This window comes from Pteronotus mesoamericanus, unplaced genomic scaffold (assembly GCF_021234165.1).
Source record: "Pteronotus mesoamericanus isolate MK-2021 breed Mesoamerican mustached bat unplaced genomic scaffold, CSHL_Meso_final scaffold_31, whole genome shotgun sequence".
NCBI lineage: Eukaryota > Metazoa > Chordata > Mammalia > Chiroptera > Mormoopidae > Pteronotus > Pteronotus mesoamericanus.
In genome coordinates this window covers 4,693,575-4,716,719 of record NW_026555312.1, presented here as the reverse complement: position 1 = coordinate 4,716,719, position 23,145 = coordinate 4,693,575, and the positions used below count along the sequence as shown (strand labels likewise).

Below are 23,145 nucleotides of genomic sequence, written 5' to 3'. Positions count from 1 at the left end.
TTAGATTCAATACTCCTAAATACATAAAAGATATGGCAAAAAAAGGTAATAAAAATGAAACTTCTACTTCATCAACACTTTGAAACATAAGCTTTACAAAGCAGAAGTCAAAAATATTAATATTTTTATATTTAAAATCATTGAAAAGTAATACATACCCAACATTAGCTTTGTCTGGAAAGTCCAAAGTTCCTCCATATATAAAATACATCATGACATCCATTTCTACATGGTTTATACTGAAAAAAATAAAAGAAAACTCAAATCCAGAAATAATTAAGGCTTAACTGATATTAATAATATATTCTATTTTCCCAAAAACTTTTAGCCAAGATAAAGTTTTAATTTCATTTTTATCTGAAGGATGTTATTCTTCAAATAACATGCATATAGGTATGCCATTAATTTAATAGAAGTATAATTGCAGCTACGGTTTTTTATATACATTATAAAATGTTATTAGTGTATTATCACATCACTGATTACTTATTGAGCATCATGTATAATAGACTAGGAGTTAGAAAGGACCCTAGAAGTCACAGTCTGATCTCTGGTTCATTAAGAAATCCTTTCCTTAGCATCTCTTACAAATGGCGTCTGGTCCTGCTTAAATCCTCAGATGGACATCTCTACCCACTAGAAAGATTCTTGTTAGGCTTGCACAGATTTCTTAATTTGTCATACTTATCCAGTGGTTCTAGGTTGACCAATGCCATTTTATAGGTAAAAAGTTAAGCTATGAGTTAAGAAGTAGTCTAGAGTGATATTCTTTATGTGCTGACTACTAGATCTCAAACGCTGAATTCATAATCTCCTTCCTTTTCCCTGAGTCTCCCAAGAGCCCAAATTGGTCTTCTTTCTTTTATTCCTATTTGGTTCATTACGGGACTTCTTGCATCTTGTTGCATCCTCTATATTGGTACCAAGTGGAGTGGATTATCTGGTTCATGGACAACCAGCACTGGTTGTTGGTGAAACTTGAGAGGAGAGGTAATTTGACTCCTTTTATTCTTTATTCTCTGCTGAAGCAGTGGGAAGACATAATGGGGAAAAAGTGCTTCCGATATCCAAATTTAGACCTTCTTTTAAGTGGGCTGTCTTAGTGGGGACACGTCAACTTCGGCTCTTGCATTAAAGCACATTTTTTATTAATAGTTTTTATGAATAATAAAAACGATGTTTCCTTATTTCATCTCCTGATTCTTTTGTTTTATTTTGAACAGGAAGAAAGTACACTATTTAGTGGACCCCCTCAAAACTCTAACAATATCTAGATTACCATCTAGTTGCCTAAATCAGAGCCTGAGGTTCATTTTAATCCTCTCCCTCATTATATTCCACCATTTATACCTTCAAAAGTTTCTTGAATTCAGCCTTTGTTGTCTATTCCCCCTCTCACTGCCCAGGTTTAGTCTCTCATTTTCTCTCATCTGTACTATGACAGTATCCTTTCATATGGGTTTCCTGCCTAAAATAATCTCCTTGCACTCCATTTCGCACATCACTATTAGAGTGACTTCATTAAAATGTAAATCTGATATAGTCCCCCTCTTTGACAATTCTCTATAGTCCATAGAAAAAAAGTCCAAAATTCCTTAGCTTGGTGTACAGTGTTCTTTATCATCTGACCTCTGGTTCTTTCTCTCTAGTAGCTGTTACAAGTGAACTACTCATTGCCTATATCTGAACTACTTATAATTTCTTACATATCCATGCCTTAGCACATACTGTTGTTCACTTGGCTTAAAATGCTCTCCCTCTCTACTTACTTCATCTTTCATACACAAGATATGTAATTCTTTACCTCTGATTGTTTCCTTAATGCCCCTAAGGCACATAAATAAATAAATTAATTAATTAATTAATAAAATCACTGACTGTTAAACACAGTAATCACTAACATCTATATTGAATACTTATTATGAGCCAGTACTGAACTAATAAGCATTCTGAATTCCATTAGCATATTTAATCATCCTAACAACTCAACAATAGATACCATTATTAGTCTCACTTTATAGATTTAAAAAACCCCTGAAATTAATTAATTTGCCCCAGGTCAAATTGCTAGTGATGTATTGGAATTTAAATCCAGGCAGACTGACTCCAAAGCTCGCACTTTTAAAAAATATGCAATGTATACTTCCATTATCACATTTACCAAATTGACTTGTAATATCTTTGTTTACATATTTGTTTCTTCTTCTAGACTGAGTTCTGTGAGGGGAGGGTCTAAATCATAGTTATCTTTGCATCTCTAGTAGCAGTAGAATGTCAGCACTGATTCGCTATTTCCAGGATGAAAAGATCTTCCATTTCCCACATAATATGGAGCTATGCAGTGGAATCAGAGTGGGGACAGTATTGATAAGAGCCCATAGTTTGTTAAGCATATACTGAAATACCTGCTAAAAGATCAAAAGGAGGAAAGCAAGAAGAAAATAAATGGAGTCCCATAGGGCAGTACTCAAAAAGGTGTTTGCTTTGAGTCTATGGCCTTAAACAATACATGTTTAATAAATGTTTGATGAATGTTTAAATGAATGGCTTATTAGGGCACTTGCAGCATCTAACCAAACCTTCAGAGGAACACACTGAGTTAAAAATATGTAAGTACTTTTCAACTAATTTTATAAACTAGGCCTTACTGTGGCTAAGTACTGGTTTCTACTAATTCAAAACTCCCATCTTTACTTAAATACTTAGAAAAAAAGTCAAATCTCTAATATTTGCATTTATATACTATTGCTATGACAAGAATAATTATGACATGTTATCTGTAGTCTGTTCATTTAAAAGAATAATTACTAGAATGTAAATTATTCCATACACTTTTCCTCAGATATCGAGAGCCATTCTTGTCAATGTTAATGACAGCTGGCCATTTATGTTGAAAGAATGGTTTAAGTCTTTACATATTTAAGCAAAAAATAATAATGCCTAAATAAAAACAAAAGTAGTTTTATTAATATAAACAATAAAATATAGATATTTGAGCCTATATATCAGTATATATAACTATAAAAATAGCAAGAAACCTTTTTCTTGCTGTCCTAACACATGTTTTACTAAACTGCATTCTCAGTATTGTATTTTAAGTTATTTGTATTTTTACTAAAAGTGTTTATAAAGGCATGATCAGTTGACCTAGAAAAACAAGTTATTCCAATGCCCACAGTTTAGATGGAAAGAGTTAAAGCACTATTTCCCCTTAAACATAATCAGAATAAAAGCTTGTAGGAGATGACAACATTACATATACCCAGAAAAAAGAAAAATCTATGAGAGGACAGAACTCTAAGATCAGAGAGCAAGCATACCTCTAGTCTACTAAAGTCTCTGTGCTTCCTAAAGTTCCAGGTTCCTATGTATGTGGGCTAAAGTAACACAGGGACATTCATTCATTCATTCACCTGTTCACATTCAATATCTACTGAATAACAGGCTCTATTGAGGACCTTAAGGACACAAGAAGCTTGCATTTTAGAGGGAGGACATGGACAATAAATATGTAAACAAATATATACAGAAGATAATTTTAATAGTGAAAAGTGCCATGAATACAATACAACAGGATAACATAAAAGACAGTAACTGGAGAGTCTGGCTATAGCTACTTTAGGTGAAATGGTCTGGAGAAAACCCAAGGGCCAGATCATACAGGGCCTTGTAAATTACGGCAAAGGTTTGGATTTAATTCTACTTGTAATGAGCAGGCACTGAAGATTTCAGTCAGAAGAGAATTATGGTATGATTTATAGTTCAAAAGATCATACTGAAGATTCAGAGCAATCCCAGGAATTCTCCCAAGGGAGATGAGTAAATCCAATTTCATGCTTCAAAGCCCCAAGTCACCACTGTAAGAATTCTGTTTATATAAAATGGAAATATGTGGGGATTATTTACAAAAATATTGTCTGTGGTTCAATTTTCAGTATAGGAAGTGGAAAACTTCTCCTTTCTTTCACCAGAAGAGGAGAACTTCTTCCAACTATACCCTTCCATCTCCCAACTTTGGGGCATGGGTAGAACTAGGATTGTAGGATTCTACTGTTCCTGTCTCAATTTATTGAAGGCCCTCCCACTTAAAAAAATATTACATGCATTATGTCTTTGAGCTACCAACTCCTTAAAAATGCTGTGGTTGTTTTCTGTGAGGACAGACAGGCTTTCATTCTAATCTACAGCAGAAAACATCCTGCTGCCAAGCAACAGTGGCACAGTTCCAAAAGAGGCTGCTGCTGAAGCAAAGCAGGCACTGTTGTTCGGGGATTGGTAATGACCCTCACTTGAACCCATTTCTCTCTAGAAAATGAAAACAATCTAATTTAGAAAAAGAAAAAAATAAGACAAATATTACTGAGCACTACATACTATGTACCAAGCACTATGCCAGCTTCTGTTCTTGCTGTATCTCATTTAATCTTTTCAACAACCTCAGAAAGTTCAGGGAAGGTAAGCAATGTTCCTAGAGTTATATAAAGAGCTAGGACTGGATGTAGGAGTGACTATAAAAACACCAAAGTCCATTAACTTCCTACTATACCACACTACCCATGGAAACATCTACCCAGGTTTACAGTATAAGTTAATATGAAAACATAATTGGTTTTGTAGATTACTTTGTTACAATATAAAAATTTCTTTTTAAAAAGGTAAAATTCCTAAATCCCCATTAGTCTTCCTATGGCTTTGTACACCATGATGCTAACAACATTTTAGGTAGTAATTTGAGACAGTTAATTTGATATGTGATACGAGAAAAAAGAAAAACATATTGTGTGATAATACTAATAAAGGATATGGAAAAAACCCAGTATCTGTCAGGAGATACACTCTTCTTTCATTTTAGTGTTAGAAAACCTTGCTTTATCAAGCAAGATAAAAGAATTGTATTTCATTTCCAATGAGCTAGCATTAGAAGTGAATAAGCTGACTAGGAAAGAGCCTCCACTGCTGATACAGCAGCTCTGGTTAAGAACCAGTAAGGAGCAGAGCCTTGCTCATCACAACTTAAGTGAAGGTAAAATACTGTGAGAAGAATGAGCCTGGTCATTGGTAGCACTACTGCAAGGTACAGTGTTCTTATTTGGATGACACTTGAAAACAAATTTGATTATGTCTACTTGGCTTTCCCTTGAACAAGCTACTAAAGTCAGTTAGTAATAGTAAATCCATGTTATAAGAGGAGATATTTATCCATTACCTCCATGTTGATCAAAGATGGAAATTACAGGTGAGGGAATAGAGACCGGTAGTTGATTTCACTAATTCTTTCTTGTCTATTGAACTCTTAATACAAGACTTCATTTTTAAAAGCCTATGTACTTTGAATGTTTAATCTGAAGGCTCATGAGGGTTGATTAAGGATTGTCTTTATTCCTATAGCTAAACTCAGACGTCATCTTGAATATAAAATAGATAAAGGTGGAGCAGCTGTGCTTGAAGAGGTATGCCTTTACAAAAGGCCTTGCCCTCAGATCACAATCCCACACCTGTGCTCCCTAACATATCTACCAGGATCTTTAGGGTCCTGTGGGATAGTTTGAAAGTCACTGATTTAAACAGTGGAAGACTGTTTAGCTAGCTCAAGAATACATGCCAATGGGAAATTTCTAGTTTCTTCAGTGACTGTGATGGAATGGACTCTGAATAAAAACATGTAATTTATATTTACCATAAGCACTTATTTACCAAGTGACCCCAGGAAGACACTGTACTTAATCTGATCTTGTCTTTATTCACCTGTACTTCAAATTCACCTTTATTCATATGTAAACATACCTGCTCTCAAAGACTGTTGCTAAAAATTAAATGGCATAACAAGACTAGATTAACAGCTGAAGGAGACAGCCACAGCCAGTAGATTCCGCAAAGTCTCGAACAGACTGCCTAAGGTCAGACAGGGTCAACAGTTAACATCATCAGAGACAGATCCAGAAGGGAAAAACAGTAGTCTACTACCACAGAAGTTCACACTACAAAGTCAGGAAGTCAAGACAGATCAATTTTAGAAGCAGAAACAAAAAAGAAGAGTCTCATAAAGAATGGGAAGACAAAGAAACACCCCCCAATCAAAGGGAAAGGAGGAATACCCACAAAGAGAACTAAATGAAATAGAGGCAAGTAAACTATATGATACTGAGTTCAAAACAATGGTTCTAAGGAAGCTCAATGAGCTCAGTAAGCTCAGGGAGAATTACAAAAAAGCACAGGGAAACTACGAGGAATTTACTGCAAACTATATCAACATGAAAAAGGACATAAAAACTATGAATGAGAGACAAAAGGAAATGAAGAATACAATTTCTGAATTGAAGAACACAGTAGAAGGAATCAAAATCAGACTAGATGAAGCAGTGGAATGAATCAGCGAGCTGGAGGACAAGGTAGAAAAAAGCTCCCAGAAACAGCAAGAAAATGAAAAGACTCAAAAAGAATGAAGAGGCATTTAGGGAAATGCAGGACAATCTGAAACATAATAATATCCATAGAACAGCAATTCCAGAAGGAGAAGAAGAGGAGCAAGGGATAGAGAACCTGTCTGAAAAAGTCATGATGGAAAACTTCCCTAATAGGAGGAGAGAAAAAGTCACACAAGTCCAGGAAGTACAGAGGGCCCCATTCAAGAGGAACCCAATGAGGCCCACTCCCTAGATGCATTATAATTAAAATGGCAAATATCAAAGACAAACAGAGAATCCTAAAGGCAGCAACAGAGAAAGAGGTAGTAACATGTAAGGGAGCCCTGGTACAGCTAGCAGCTGACTTCTCAACAGAAACAATACAAGCCAGAAGGGAATGGCAAGAAATATTCCAAGTCATGAAAAGCAAAGGCCTGCAATCAAGACTGCTCTACCCAGCTAGGCTCCCAATTAAAATGGAAGTCAAAATAAGGAGTTTCCCCCACAAAAGAAGGCTAAAAAAATACATCTCCACCAAACAAGCACTGCAAGATATACTAACGGGACTGCTTTAATAAGATGAAGAAAAAGAATGTATGAATACCCAGTTCCTTTCACAGTCACCAATACTTGATATTATCAATATTTTAATACTTATTAATCTGATTGTGACAATGATGTAATTGTTATTATTTGTTGGAACTAAAACTATTTTTGTATATTTCTTGCCTATTTCTATTATTTTTAAAAAGCTTTAAATGACTGTTTGGTATTTTTTATCCATTTTTTGACTAAATGTAGAATTTTTTCCCTAAAAAAACCCCCCAAAACTATTAATCCTTTTTTTAGATGTGTTGCAAACACTTTCCTATTCTATTACTTGTCCTTTAACTTTTTTTACATGTATATTACTGTGTAATCTTAAATGTTTAATACAGTCATATTGTCAATATTTTACTTTATAGCTTCTGGGTTTGAATATTTTACTTCAGGGTAAGAAAAATATTATTTTTTATTTTCTCCTAAAACCCCTTAGATTTTACATACTGATTTTTAACTCACCTGAATATTTATTGTATAATGTGTGAAATAGGGCTCTACATATGTTTTATTTCAAGTAATAGTGACCCATGCACTTTATTTGTTGAATAAGCCTTATTTTCCCCATTAATTTGAAATATCAATTTAATCATATATTATTGTTGGAGATATGTTTGTTTCTAGAATTCTCATTTTATTTAATCAATGTACTTGATTATTTCTGTGCTGGAATCACGTTGTTTGAATTGCTGAGAATCCATTTATAATGGATTTAAATTTTTTAATAATAAAAAAATTAAATGGCATAACAAATATGAAAGAAGCCTAGAATATATATGGTGTTATTGTAAGGTGTTATTATTGCTGAGGACAGAATCTATTTGAAGACAGATACAAAGGTATATAATTATAGGTATCACTAAATATACAAGGAACTAAGATTTCTTCCAGGAAAAAATTAGACATGTGCTCTCTGTAAATTACTTTCCCTTTCTGTGGAATAAGGTCCCATAATCATATACTTATTTTTTTTTGAGAATTTAAAAAAAATGTTTATTATACAAATGCAACTTTTAACAATAATTCATATGAGGCACTACATTTGTACCTAGATTGCAGATAATGTCACCATTTTTGACTTTCAGCATAATTTTTCTTAAATTTTATTTTTCAATCACAATATTATTTTATATTAGTTTCAGGTGTACACCATAGTAGTTAGACAGTCATCTACTTTACAAAGTGTTCCCCCAGGATTTCCAGTACCCACCTGGCACCATATATAATTATAACAACATTATTGACTATATTCTCTATGTTGTACATTACATCCCTATGACTATTTTGTAACTATCAATCTATACCTCTTAATCCCTGCACTTTTTTCACCCAGTCCTCCAAACCCCCTCCTCTCTGGCAACCATCAGTTTGTTCTCTGTATTTATGAATCTGTTTCTGTTTTTTTTGTTCATTTATCTTGTTATTTAGAGTTACATATAAGTGAAATCATATGGTATGCATTTTTCTGACTTATTTCACTTGGTATAATACATTCTAAGTCCCTCCATTTTGTTCCAAATGGTAAGATTTCACTTTTTTTATGTCTGAATAATATTCCATTATATATATGTACCACTGCTTTTTAAACTTTGTTATTGTTGACACGATTACAGGTGTCCCCGTTTCCCCCGATGTTGCCCACCTCTAGCCAGCCCCTGACTCCCCTTCCCTCTGGCCATCACTACACTGTTGTCTGTGTCTATGGGCTGTACCACCACTTTTTTTGTATCCATTCATCTACTGATGGGTGCTTGGGTTGCTATTGTAAATAATGCTGCAATGAACATAATGGTACATATATTCTTGTGAATTACTGTTTAGGCTTTCTTCAGATATATACCCAGAAGTGGAATCACTGGGTCATAGGCAGTTCCATTTTTAATTTTTTAAGGACTGTCTATCTTGTTTTCCATAGTGGTTGCACCAATCTGCATTCACACCAGCAGTACACAAAAGTTCCCTTTCTTCACATCCTCACCAACACTTGTTTGTTGATTTTTTGATTATAGGCATTCTGACAGGTGTGAGGTAATATCTCACCATGGTTTTAATTTGCATTTCTATGATGCATAATCATATACTTCTTTTGACCTTTATTTCACTACACAGAAGCACGTGATTTTTAACAAATGAGTGACAAAAAGCTGCATCCTGAGGTAAGCTAGTGTTTTCTCTCCATTTAAATTTTTATTGAATTCAGTTCCAATGAAAGTGGATTAATAATTTTTTTAAATGATGTCTAAAATATCTGAAACACAGTCATCCCTGGACAGTTTCCAAAATTACACCACAGCGATTAGGACTGGCACCCTCAGAGAGACTCTGACCTCTACTAGTATTAGCCTTCTTCTTATATTCAGGGGATATTTTAAATTTGTCATGGAAGAAGAGATCTTTTCAGTAGGATACATATATCTTTCAGGATGTCACTACTTCATCCATCTACACATCCTTTTACCCACATGATAATAAACTTTTTAGCTGGGTGCTCAAAATCTCCCATAATTACCCTATTGCCGGACAGATGGGGTAAGGGGTGAACAAAATATGTAAAGATGGTCAAACTGTACAAACTTACAGTTATAAGAAAAATAAACACTGGGGAGGTAACATACAGCATGGTGACAACAGTTAACAATACTGAGTTGTATATTTGAAAGTTGCTAGGAGAATAGATCTTAAAAGTTCTCATTACAAGAAAAAGAATTGTTAACTATGGGTGGTAATGGATGTTAACTATCATTTTACAATATATACATATATCAAATTATTAGTTGTATGCCTAAGGATAATATGTTATATAATAATACTTCAACAAATATTATTAAATGAATAAAAAGAAGCTCTGATGCAAAGATAATAGGGTTACATAGATGCAAAATTTTTTTAACATCATCAAGCAATTCATATTATATTTTGATGCTTTACCAGTGGGAGAAAAACAGAAGACAAACTTTCCATGTATAAGTATTTTATGCACATGGGGGACAAATTAGGGATGAAGTTTATTACAGTAGCAATATCAAGTAAAAACTTGGTGATTCTGTGTGTGTCACACACACACACACACATACACACACACACACACACACACAGGGTCTGGCAGAAGTAATGCCTGCTTGAGTGTAGTTGGTAGGGTAATAATATGGATGTGATAATTTATAGTTTTAATTTGAACATTGTACCTAAAATGTCATAGGGTGCACTTGAGTGTGATATTGTTATGTTACAGAATTACATGCTTATGGTTCTGTAATAAAAGATTTTGTAATAAAAAAGCAGTGTTATTTGTGCTGGACCCTGTATATTTACATCCTACATTATTTTTCTTTATTACTATTCCATTAGTCTAGTATTTTAGCTTAAAAAAATACCCTGTAATAAAGGCATACATGTGAATCCATGGATACATAATTGAAATCACTAATGGTGGTAGTTGCTGAACCTATACCCAAAAGTTAGGCTGCAAAATATTTCACTGTGATATATATACCATGTGTACTGAAATTGTGGTAGTGTAATTAAAATGTAAGCCTGATATGAAAGAAAGTAATAGCTTGGACTCTCTTTTATAGGTGTTTTATTATGTGGGTAAAATATGAAAAAATAAAGTAAAAACACATTACATATTTTTACGAATGTTTCAAAATTCTGTGTTTTATAGAGTAAAGAATTATAAAATGGGAGGCATTAGGGGAATATAAAATCTCCCAAATTCAGAAACTACCTGGTTGCCAGAAGCAGGAGGTAGAGAGTGAAGGTAGTCAAAAAATACTTTTAGTTAGAAAAGGGAACCAGATTGTTATAATCTAGAAGGCTTAACATTATAGGCCTGTGTGGCAAATAGATAGTCGGTAAAAATTATTAATACTTTCCATGTATCCATGCTTAGGGAACTGCCCGTATCACCATTCCATACTCAAGCCTCTGGCTAAAACTGATCCCATCAAGGAAACATCTATGGTGAAAATCATGCAGAACTGAGAAGCTCTCTCAGAACTCCCAGCAATTTTCCTACTGAAAAAGCCATCCCCCATACTGTACACTATAGAATCTCACAGTTATCATCTATGACTAGAAAAGGTTCCATTTCACCATTTAAGGAAGTAGTTCATCTCTTAATAACAGTCTTGGCAGTTTAAAAAAACTGCCACCATTGTGTAGATTCACCACTGTGCTATCATAGATCATTGAAATCCATACTTATCCAAATTATACTTAAAAAAAAAAAACAAACTATACCTGTCGCAGACTGAATATTTGTGTTCTCCCACCCACTGAATTCATATATTGAACCAGTAACTCCCTAGTATGGCTACATTTGGAGACGGAGCTTCTAAGGAAGTAATTTAGGTTAAATTAGGTAATAAGGGTGGTGCCCTGCCCTGATATGGTAAGACCTGTGCCCTTATAAGAAACACCAAAGTACTCCCTCTCTCCCTCTACCTTCCTTTCACCCCCTCCACCCCACCCCCACACACTGAGGAAAGGCCATTTGAGCACACAGTGGTCAGAGGCTGTCTGCTTCCCCAGGACCCAAGGTAAGACCTCTCATTACATACCGACTTTGTTGGCACTTTGATCTGGCAGAACTGTGAGAAAATAAATTTGTTTCAACCCCCCAGTCTGTGGTACTTTGTTACTGCAGTCTGAGAAGACTAATACACTATCTCTATTATTCCTAAATATTCCCTACTTCCTCATGCTTTTAGAAAATGTACTTCATAGAATTCTACCACATGAGAAATACTTCACTGAACTTAAAATGGAAATCAGATTCGTAAAAGTCCTTTGTATCATTTGCAATCATTTGCAGTCAAACTGCCTTGTAAAAATTATGCCTACCCTTGAAGCGGAATGCGTTCTTGAGAGCTTTCAGCCCAACAGCCACGCAGCATTGCAGCAAAATAACTAGATCTGGCACTTAAAATGGCTCTAAAGGGAAGAAGGAGAAAAAACACAGGTAAACACTTATATATTATGTAAAACATAATTTTTAATGAAACTATCTTTACCTTTAAAATATTACAATCTATTTGTCTTGTTTGTATTCACTGATAGCATCATTATAATAAAATTATATTTATGCCTTAGAATGTTTGATTGCTTGATTGTAACATTAATTGCCATGTCCTTCTTATCTTTTAAATTTTTCCCCTTGAAAGCTCTTTAATTTTAATAAAAATAGAAATTATTTACATTAAGTAAGAGAGTAATAAATCATCTACAAATGGAGAAATAAAGACCAAAAGATGTTAATTTATTGAGGAAATATTGTATCAGTAAAAAAAGAGACTACAACTCTAAAGGCATCTAAGTTCAAGTTCAGAACTCAGACTCACCCTAATTATGCTCAAGAATGGCTATATCTTCGGTTTGGGAAAATTACAGTAAAGATATTTTCTTTTGAATTTCAGTTTTATCTTCTCAGGTAAAATATTAATTCATTCATTCTTTAATTCAACAAGTACCTACCAACTTCTGTGCTAGGCACAGATTTTAGATGGTGGAAAAATACAGACGTAAATGAGATACTATAAAGAACAATGTTATATACTAGTGGAAAATGGGCTGAAAGAGTGGAGAGGGAGATGGAGAAGAGAAAGACACTTTTGGGAATGGCGTGCTAGGTTGTCTCAGACCAGTACTCCTGCTGGAAACAGCCAGGAAAATAGGCAGAATACGTACGTTTAAAAAAAAAGGAGCCCTGCGAGGATGAGTCAGTCAGAATTTATGGGGCACATTGCTACAGAAGAGAGAGTTTTGAGGAAAAAGAGCTATATACATTAGTGAAGGGATCCCTTGAGCCTTTGTCTGGACATAATCTGAACACTGGATGAAACTCGATGAAGCCAGGCAAAAAGTTAAAGAGCAGTGAGCTATAAGACTGATCACATAGGGCTGGCAGACATTCAAGTTCCTATCAGCCAGAATCAAATACGTGGGGCACTGAGAAAAGATCACAGAAGGATCACATCTCAGTAGAATAGCTATACAATATTTACGGCAAAGGCTACGGTTGATCCATGCTAACAACGTTTACAAAACAAGTTTCATAAAGATAAAGCTGATCCACAATAACTGAATTGTCTGCTAAAACAAAGTTCAACACTCCTTTTTGAAGAAAGGTAACAAAATTCAAACACTTAACGTAACATTCTGCATGTAATAAAAAATTATTAGGTATGTGTAAAAGTGGCAAAATATGAACTATAACCAGGAAAATAATCAGTCAATAGAAACAGACCCAGAAATGAAAGATATGAAATTAGCAAAGAATTCTTTTTCATTTTTAGACAAAAAACTTTTAAAAACTATTACAGATATGCTTAAGGATTTTTAAATAAAAAACATAATGAAGAAATATAAGGTGCTTTTTTAAAATACAGAACTTTGATGCCAGGAAAGATGGTGGAGGAGTGAATGGGAGTCATGCTGACCTCCTTCTCCCAAAACCAAACTGGAATTGCAACTAAATAGTGGAGTAATCACCTGGAAAACAATGGAACGATAGTGGGAGAGGAGCCTTGAAGCTGCGGACAGACAGTGGATTCAACTCTCACACATCCCAACGGGTGAGGAGTGCGGTGGAGGCTTGAGAGGGTGGGCTGGGTGCCCACAGGCACTAGCACCAGAGGGACATTGAAATGGCCAGTTAGCTCCCCCCAGAGAAGAACGGGGTCTGAACCATAAACAGGGACCTCTAAACTACAGCAGCTAAAACCAGGAAAATACAGACAAAACGCAACCCTGAAAAGCTAAGGGGCGCTCTCTGCCAGAGACAGGTGGCTGGGGATGCAAAGAGACATTTAAAGGGCCAACGCAAAAATTGCAGGGGCAGCCACCCGCCTTAATCTCTGGGTAGAGGCGGCAGCAGGGTGGGCTGGTGCCTGGGAAAAGACTAGAGAGGAAAACTTTGTGAAGAGAACTGAGACGGCACCTGGTGGAGCCCCGGTGATAATGCACCTCCCACTCTGCAGCTACCATCTCGCTCGCATAAGGGAATCAATTAACCTGCCTTTTGTGTGCTGTGCACACAGCTTGTGCGCATATGAGCTGGGGTGCTAAGTGCAGACTGGCTGGGAGAACCATGAGGAGAGACTGGAGATGGAGGCATTGGGGAAAGAACGGGAGGAGGAACCGGGGAGTCCCAACTCCTTCTCCTTTCCCTAGTCTCCATTGTGCAGGAAAAGGACACACCCCCAAAGAGCTAAAAGCCCAAAAGCACACAATAGAGAGCCCAAAACCACCCGGTGCGGGCGCGCACACCTGCGCCGAGTGGCCGGCAAGGGTTGGCGAGTGTGTGTGTGGACCCGTGTGGGCTGGTGACAGCTCACGCGGGCTGGCAAGGCTTCCCACAGGCTGGCACCCATGGGGCCTGCGAGGGAGTGTGTAGATCGGCGAGGGCAGGTGTAAATCGACCTGCGCGGGCCCGCAAGTGCAGAGCAGTCCTCAGAAATAGTGGATCCCGGACCTAAGGGGTCACAGAGCTGCCCGGAGTCCATGGAGAAGAGACCGGAGACAGGATTAACCGGAGAGTCCTGGAGCTGACTTCCTCCATTTCTGTAGTCTCCATTTGGCGAGGGCAGGCAACACATCCAAAGAGCCAAAAGCAAGGAAAGCACACAATAGAAGACCCTAAACTGACCAGTGCCGGGGTGCCCGCTGGCCTGGGGGGCCAGACGAGTATGCGAGGTCGCGAAGAAGCCCCCTGGGCCGGGGCAAGCACGCGCGAGCCCAGACGGGCGGGGGATCCTGCCAGGCCCGGGAGCGCGATCAAGGAGCCAGCGTGAGAGTGCAGAGCGATCCAGAGAAATAGTGCATCCCTGGCCAAAGGGGTCACACAGCTGCCCAAAGCAGGAGTCAGACACAGACAGCAGACTCCTGGAAGGCTCAAATGATCCAAGGTCATATAGGGTCAACAACTGACCTCATCAGAGGCAGGCCCAGAAAGAAAAGTAAAGGATGGATAAATAAATAAACAAACAAACAAATAAATAAATAAATAAATAGAAATACCCACCTACTACCATAGAAGTTTAATCCACAAAGCCAGGAAATCTAGACGGCCCAATTGAAGCAGAAGCAAAAATAACTAACTAATTAACTAACTTAACAGACTCTCACAAAAGTGGGAAGAAAAAGAAGTTCCCCCCAAATGAGTGGGAAAGGGGACTCCCCACAGAGAGAGCTAAATGAAATAGAGGCAAGGGAACTATCAGATATTGAATTCAAAACAATGGTTCTAAGGAAGCTCAATGAGCTCAGCCAGCTCAAAGATAACGATGACAAACTGCAGAGAAACTATCAGGATCTTACAGCGAACTTTACCAACCTGGAAAAGGACATAGAAACTATCAAGAAGACACAAGAGGATATGAAGAATAGCATTTCTGAATTGAAGAACACAATAGAAGGAATCCAAAGCACGCTGGATGAAGCCGAGGATCGAATCAGTGAGATGGTGGATAAGGTAGAAAAAAAACTCCCACAAAGAAGAAGAGATGGAAAAAAGACTCAAAAAGAATGAAGAGGCATTTAGGGAAATGCAGGACAACCTGAAACGCAATAATATCCGCATAATAGGGATACCAGAAGGAGAAGAGGAGGAGCAAGGGATAGAGAACCTCCTCGAAAAAGTAATGATGGAAAATTTCCCGAATTTGAGGAGAGAAAGGCTCTCATGGATCCAGGAGACACACAGGACCCCACTCAAGAGGGACTCAAAGAGGTCCACTCCAAGACACATCATCATTAAAATGGCAACTATCAAAGACAAAGAGAGAATCCTCAAGGCAGCAAGGGAGAAGGAGAAAGTAACATCCAAGGGGGTCCTGATACAGCTAGGAGCTGACTTCTCAACAGAAACACTACAAGCCAGAAGGGAATGGCAACAAATATTCCAAGCCATGAAAAGCAAGGGCCTACAGCCAAGGCTGCTCTACCCAGCTAGGCTCTCAATTAAAATAGAAGGGAAAATAAGGAGTTTCCCAGACAAGAGAAGGCTAAAAGAATACATCTCCACCAAACCAGCACTCCAAGATATGCTAAGGGGACTGGTTTAAGAAGATGAAGGAAAAGAATGAGAGAGAGAGGAACACAGGTACAAAGAGAAAAGATGAGTAAGTTTCTATCAGTAATATCTCTCAATGTGAATGGACTAAATGCCCCAATCAAAAGACACAAGGTAGCTGAATGGATAAGAAAACATGACCCACACATATGCTGCCTACAAGAGATCCACCTCAGAGCAAGACACCTACACAGATTGAAAGTAAAGGGTTGGAAAAAAATATTCCAAGCAAATGGGCAAGAGAAAAAGGCCGGGGTTGCCATACTTGTATCAGACAAAGTAGATTTCAAAACAAAGGCCATAAAGAGAGACCCAGAGAGGCACTTTATCATACTTAAAGGAAGAATCTATCAAGAAGACATCAACATTGTAAACTTATATGCTCCCGATATAGGAGCCCCCAAATATATAAGGAAATTGTTGGATGACTTCAAAAAAGATATAGACAGCAACGTACTGATAGTAGGGGATTTCAACACCCCATTGTCAAAAATGCACAGATCTTCCAAACAAAACATTAATAAACATATCGTGGCGCTGAATGACACACTGAACCAAAGAGACTTCACTGACATATATAGAACCTTACATCCCAAAGAAGAAAAATACACATTCTTTTCAAATGCTCATGGCAGTTTTTCAAAGATAGACCACATGATAGGACACAAAGCAAGCCTCAGCAAATTCAGGAAAATTGAAATGATACCAAACTTTTTCTCGGAGCACAAGGGCTTGAAACTGGAAATCAACCTCAAAGAGAAACTTCAAAAACTTGCAAACTCATGGAGACTGAACAGTAGACTATTAAACAATGAATGGGTCAATAATGAGATAAGAGAAGAAATCAAAAAATTTCTGGAAACAAATGAAAATGAACAGACAACAGGCCAAAACTTATGAGATACAGCAAAGGCAGTCCTGAGAGGGAAGTTCATAGCAATACAGGCTTACCTAAAAAAGATAGAAGCACTTCAAATAAAAGACCTAACACTACACTTCAAGAATTGGAGAAACAACAACAAATAAATCCCAGAGCAAGTAGAAGGAAGGAAACAGTCAAGATTAGAGAAGAACTGAATGACATAGAGACGAAAAGAACAATTCAGAGGATCAACCAATCCAGAAGCTGGTTCTTTGAAAAGATAAATAAAATTGACAAGCCTTTAAGCAGACTCATCAAGAATAAAAGGGAGAGGACTCAAATTAATAATATCAGAAATGAAAGAGGAGAAATAACAACTGATACCACAGAAATACAAAGGATTGTCAGAAACTACTATGAACAATTATATGCCAAGAAATTTGAAAATCTTGATGATATTGGACAAATTTTTAGAAAAGTATAATCTTCCAACACTGAAGGAGGAAGAAACAGAAAGTTTGAACAGACCGATAACAGCTGGGGAAATTGAAGCAGTAATCAAGAAACTCCCGGCACACAAAAGCCCAGGGCCGGACGGTTTCACAGGAGAATTTTACAAAACATTTAAGGAAGAGCTAACCCCTGTCCTTCTCAGAATATTCCAAAAAATCCAAGAGGAGGGAAGACTCCCAGACTCTTTTTATGAGGCCAGCATCACCCTAATCCCAAAACCAGATAAAGACCCTACCAAGAAAGAAAACTACAGGCCAATTTTGCTGATGAACATAGATGCTAAAATCCTCCACAAAATATTGGCAAACTGCATCCAGCAATACATTCAAAAGATTATCCACCACGATCAAGTGGGATTCATCCCTGGGATGCAGTGATGGTTCAATATAGGCAAGTCAATAAACGTAATACATCACATAAATAAAAGACAAGACAAAAACCACATGATCATCTCGATAGATGCAGAAAAAGTATTCGATAAGGTACAGCACCCATTTATGAGCAAAACACTCAGCAAAATGGAAATAACTGGGGCATTCCTCAATGTAATAAAGGCCAGATATGAAAAACCTACAGCCAACATCATACTCAACAGGCAAAAACTGAAAGCTTTCCCACTAAGATCGGGAACACGCCAAGGATGTCCGCTCTCACCGCTTCTTTTCAACATCGTATTGGAAGTCCTAGCCACAGCGGTCAGACAAGAGAAAGAGATAAAAGGCATCCAAATAGGAAAGGAGAAAGTAAAGCTATCATTGTTTGCAGATGACATGATAGTGTACATAGAGAACCCTGTAGACTCTACCGAAAAACACCTCAACCTAATAAGTGAATTTGGCAAAACAGCAGGATACAAAGTCAACATTCAGAAATCAAAGGCATTTTTGTACATCAGCAATGCAATAGAAGAAGAAATCAGAAAAAAAATACCATTCGATATAGCAAGAAGAAAAATAAAGTACCTAGTAATAAATTTAACCAAAGAGGTAAAAGACCTGTACACAGAAAACTATACAACATTGAAAAAAGAAATTAAGGAAGACACAAATAAATGGAAGCATATACCATGCTCATGGATTGGAAGAATTAATATCATCAAAATGTCCATACTACCCAAAGCAATTTATAGATTCAACGCAATCCCTATTAAGATACCAATGACATATTTCACAGAAACAGAACAGACATTTCAAAAATTTATATGGAACCATAAATGACCTGGAAGAGCCGCAGCAATTTTGAGAAAGAAACACAAAGTAGGAGGGATCACAATACCGGACATCAAACTCTACTATAAAGCCACTATACTCAAAACAATCTGGTACTGGCACAAGAACAGATCCATAGACCAGTGGAACAGAATAGAAAGCCCAGAAATAAGCCCAGGTCTCTATGGGCATCTAATATTTGACAAAGGGGGCAGAAGCATAAAATGGAGCAATAATAGCCTCTTCAACAAATGGTGTTGGGAGAGCTGGACGGATACATGCAAAAAATTGAAATTGGATCATCAGCTGACACCATACACAAAAATAAACTCAAGATGGATAAAAGACTTAAATATAAGTCGCAACACCATCAAAGTCCTCGAGGAGAACTTTGGCAGGAAACTCTCAGATATCCCGCACAGCAATTTTTTCACCGATATGTCTCCTAAAGCAAGGGACATAAAGGAAAGAATAAACAAGTGGGACCTCATCAAAATAAGAAGCTTCTGCATGGCTAAAGAAAACATCAGCAAAATGAAAAGGAAGCCAACTGTATGGGAAAATATATTCGCTAATGATACATCAGATAGAGGTTTCATCTCCAAGATATATAAAGAACTCACTCGACTCCACTCTAAGAAGACAAACGATCCAATCAAAAAATGGGCAAAGGACCTGGGCAGACGTTTTTCCAAGGAGGAGATACAGAGGGCCCAGAGGCATTTGAAAGGATGCTCAGCATCACTAGCCATCAGAGAAATGCAGATCAAAACTACCATGAGGTACCACCTCACACCGGTCAGAATGGCCATCATAAACAGATCAACAAACAACAGGTGCTGGCGAGGTTGTGAAGAAAAGGGAACCCTAGTACCCTGTTGGTGGGAATGCAGACTGGTGCAGCCACTGTGGAAAGCAGTGTGGAATTTCCTCAGAAAGCTGAAAATGGAACTGCTTTTTGATCCAGTGATTCCCCTGCTGGGACTATACCCTAAGAATACCAAAACGCCAATTCAAAAAAACCTGTGCACCCCAATGTTCATAGCAGAACAATTTACAATAGCGAAGTGTTGGAAGCAACCTAAATGCCCATCAGTAGATGATTGGATCAAAAATCTATGGTACATTTACACAATGAAATACTACGCAGCAGAAAGAAAAAAAGAACTACTAAACTTCACGACAGCATGGATGGAACTGGAGACCACTATGCTAAGCGAAATAAGCCAGGGGCGAAAGACAAGTACCATATGATCTCACCTACAAGTGGAACCTAACCAACAATACAAAGATACAAGGAAAATAAGACCAGCAACACTGAAAGGAAAAGAAACCAACAGAGACAAGAGGGAAGGAGGGAGGTTAGGCGGGGGAAAAGGAAGGGAAGAGGAAAGTCAAGGAACATATAGCAAGGACTCAAGGACAAAACCAAAGGGGAAGAGTTGAGGGAGGGAGGTAGGAAGGGAGGGGGCAAGGGAAAGTGGGGGGGGGTAGGCAGAGACAAATGTATTTGAAAAGAATTAATTAATTAATAAAAAAAGAATATACAGATGTCAAAAAAATAAATAAATAAAACAGAACTTTTAAGAGATGAACTATATAATATCTGAAATTTAAAAATTCATACATGAACCTAAAAAAAGATTAGATACTGAAGAAGAAAAGATCTGTGCACCTATGCACATAGGTATACAAATTATCCAAATAAAACATAGGAGAAAAATAAACTAAAAAATAAAAAAGAAGCTTAAGTGAGGTGTGGGACTAACATACATATATAACTGGAGTGCCATGTGGAAAGAAGAGAAAAAAAAGGACTGCAAAAATATTTGAGAAAAATGATGGCTGTAAATTTTTCAAATTTCATAAAAACTACATACCCACAGATTAAAAAGCTCAATAATTAAAAAACAGGATAAACATTAAGAAAAGCACAAATGATCAAATTGCTGAAAACTCATTATAGAGAAATAAAATTAAAAAGCAGCCACAGAAAAAAGGCACAGCACATATTGACAAGCATAGCTAGGCATTATCACAGACTTCTCGTCTGAGACAATGCAAGCCAGGTAACAATAAAACTACGTCTTTAAGGCACTGAAAGAAATAAAAAATTGCCAACTTGTAATTTTTGTATCCAGAAAAATTATCTTTCAAAAATAAAAGCTAAATGAAAGCTTTTCTAGATAAATGTAAGCTGAGAAAAGTCATTGCCAGCTGACCTGTATTACAGAAAATTTTAAAAAGTTCTCAGGCTGAAGGAAAATTATAACAGAAACCTGGAACTACACAAAAGACAGAAAATGCTAGAAATGTTGGGAAATATGAAATACTCTCCTCCTCATTTTAAAAAGAACTTAAAGATAACTACTTAAAAGAACAATTGCAATTTATAGTGGAGTTTAGAACATATAGAGAGAAATGAGGTGACTTCTGCTCAAAATGGAAACATAGGTAAACACGCCTTGCCTCCTCACACCACTACAGCAGAAATTACAAATAGACTACAAAACAAATATCACACAGAATTCTCAGAAAATCGAGCTGTGTGGAGGTCCAACAACCAAGGATTTAAAAAATCTACATTCATCCAGACGGGTAGGACAGGTGTGGAAGAGCAGAGACACGGAATGAGCAGTCCCACATCCGCAGGTGGTAGATGAAAATTGAGAGGGATACCTCAGAGTGAAGGGTCCCAGCCCCAGGACAGACCACCCAGCTCAGGGTTCTAGCACCAGGAAGGTAAGTCCCCATAACTTCTGCCTATAAAAATCAGTGGGGGTTGGGATGGAGGAGGAAACTGCAGGATTCCTGAGAGACTCCTCTTAACGGGCCCGCAACAGTCTTAGAACTCACACAGACTCACCCACTCTGGCATTTAGCACCAGGGCAACAGCTGGAAGGGCACCAGTGGTATAAAGGGGGAAACTGAAGACAACTTCCTCCTGGGCAAAACTCTAGAGGCCAGGCAGAGGCTACTGTCCCTTTTCTGAGCCCTCCCCAACACAGAGCCACAGAGTGGCAACTACATATCTGAGACTCCATCAATCTAGTTCACACAGGATGCCCCACCCTGGTGATTACCTAAGGCTCTGCCCCATCCAGCTTACGGGTGTGCGTTTCTACAATAGTCCATGCTGTTAAGACAGGAAGGCAACGCATCTCTACCTAATACTAGAAACAAACACAGGGAGGCTGCCAAAACAAGAAGACAAAGAAACATGGACCAAATGAAAGAACAGATCAAAACTCCAAAAAAAGAGCTAAATGAAATAGAAATAAGAAATCTATCAGACATAGAGTTCAATACACTGGTTATCAGGATGCTCAAGGAACTCATTGTGTACTTCAACAGCATAAAAAAGACCCAGGCAGAAATGAAGATTACATTAAATGAAATAAAGAAAAATCTACAGGAAACCAACAGTGGGGAGGATGATGCCGAGAATCAAATCAATGATTTGGAACACAAGGAAGAAAAAAGCATTACAAAAAATTAGGATAGGCTAACAAGCCTCTGGGACATCTTTAACGTACCAAATCATAGGAGCATCAGAAGGAGAAGAGAAAGAGCAAGAAATTGAAAACTTATTTGAAAAAATGATGGAAGAAAACTTCCTCTATTTCTCGAGGGAAATAGAAAAATACAAGTCCAGGAAGCACAGAGAGTCCCAAACAAGATGGACTCAAACAGGACCACGCCAAGACACATCATAATGAAAATGCCAAAGGTTAAAGAGAGAATCTTAAAAGCAGCAAGAGAAAAGCAAATAGTAACTTAAAAAGGAGTTCCCATAAAACTATCAACTGATTCTCAAAAGAAACATTGCATGCTAGAAGGGAAGGGCAAGAAGTATTCAAAGTTGTGAAAAGCAAGGACCTATATCAAGATTACTCTATCCAGCAAAGCTATCATTTAGAATGGAAGGGCGGATAAAGTGCTTCGCAGACAAAGTAAAGCTAAAGGAGTTCATCATCACCAAGCCCTTATTATATGAAATGATAAAGGGACTTACCTAAGAAAAAGATCAAAACTACAAACAGTAAAATGACAATAAACTCACAACTATCAACAACTGAACCTAAAAAAAACAAAAACAAAAATAAAAACAAAGCAAACAACTAGAACAAGAACAGAATCATAGAAATAGAAATCACATTGAGTGTTATTAGCGGAGAGGGGAAGGGGGAAGAATGGGGGAAAAGGTACAGGGACTAAGAAGCATAATTGGTAGGTACAAAATAGACAGGGGGATGTTGAGAACAGTATAGGAAATGAAGAAGCCACAGAACTTACATGTACCCATGTACCCATGGACATAAACTAAGGGGGGATTGCTGGAGGATATCGGGATACTGGGTGGAGGACAAAGGAGGAAAGAATGGGACAACTATTAATAGCATAGTCAATAAAATATACTTTAAAAAAACAAATAAAACCTTTGAAAAAATCTAAAAATAAAACTTGCATGTGTGCACACACAC

The 23,145-nt window shown here is 37.3% G+C and overlaps 1 protein-coding gene across 1 annotated transcript in view; it reads right to left on the bottom strand.

Annotated features, from left to right (window-relative positions):
* BTBD8 (BTB domain containing 8) overlaps window positions 1-23,145 on the bottom strand; it is a 96,258-nt gene that overhangs the window by 35,353 nt on the left and 37,760 nt on the right. Inside the window, exons 5-6 of the mRNA XM_054592128.1 lie at window positions 11,850-11,939; window positions 159-239 (exon numbers count right to left, since the gene is read on the bottom strand). Coding sequence (XP_054448103.1) covers window positions 159-239; window positions 11,850-11,939 — 171 coding nt within the window. The remainder of the gene's footprint in view (window positions 1-158; window positions 240-11,849; window positions 11,940-23,145) is intronic.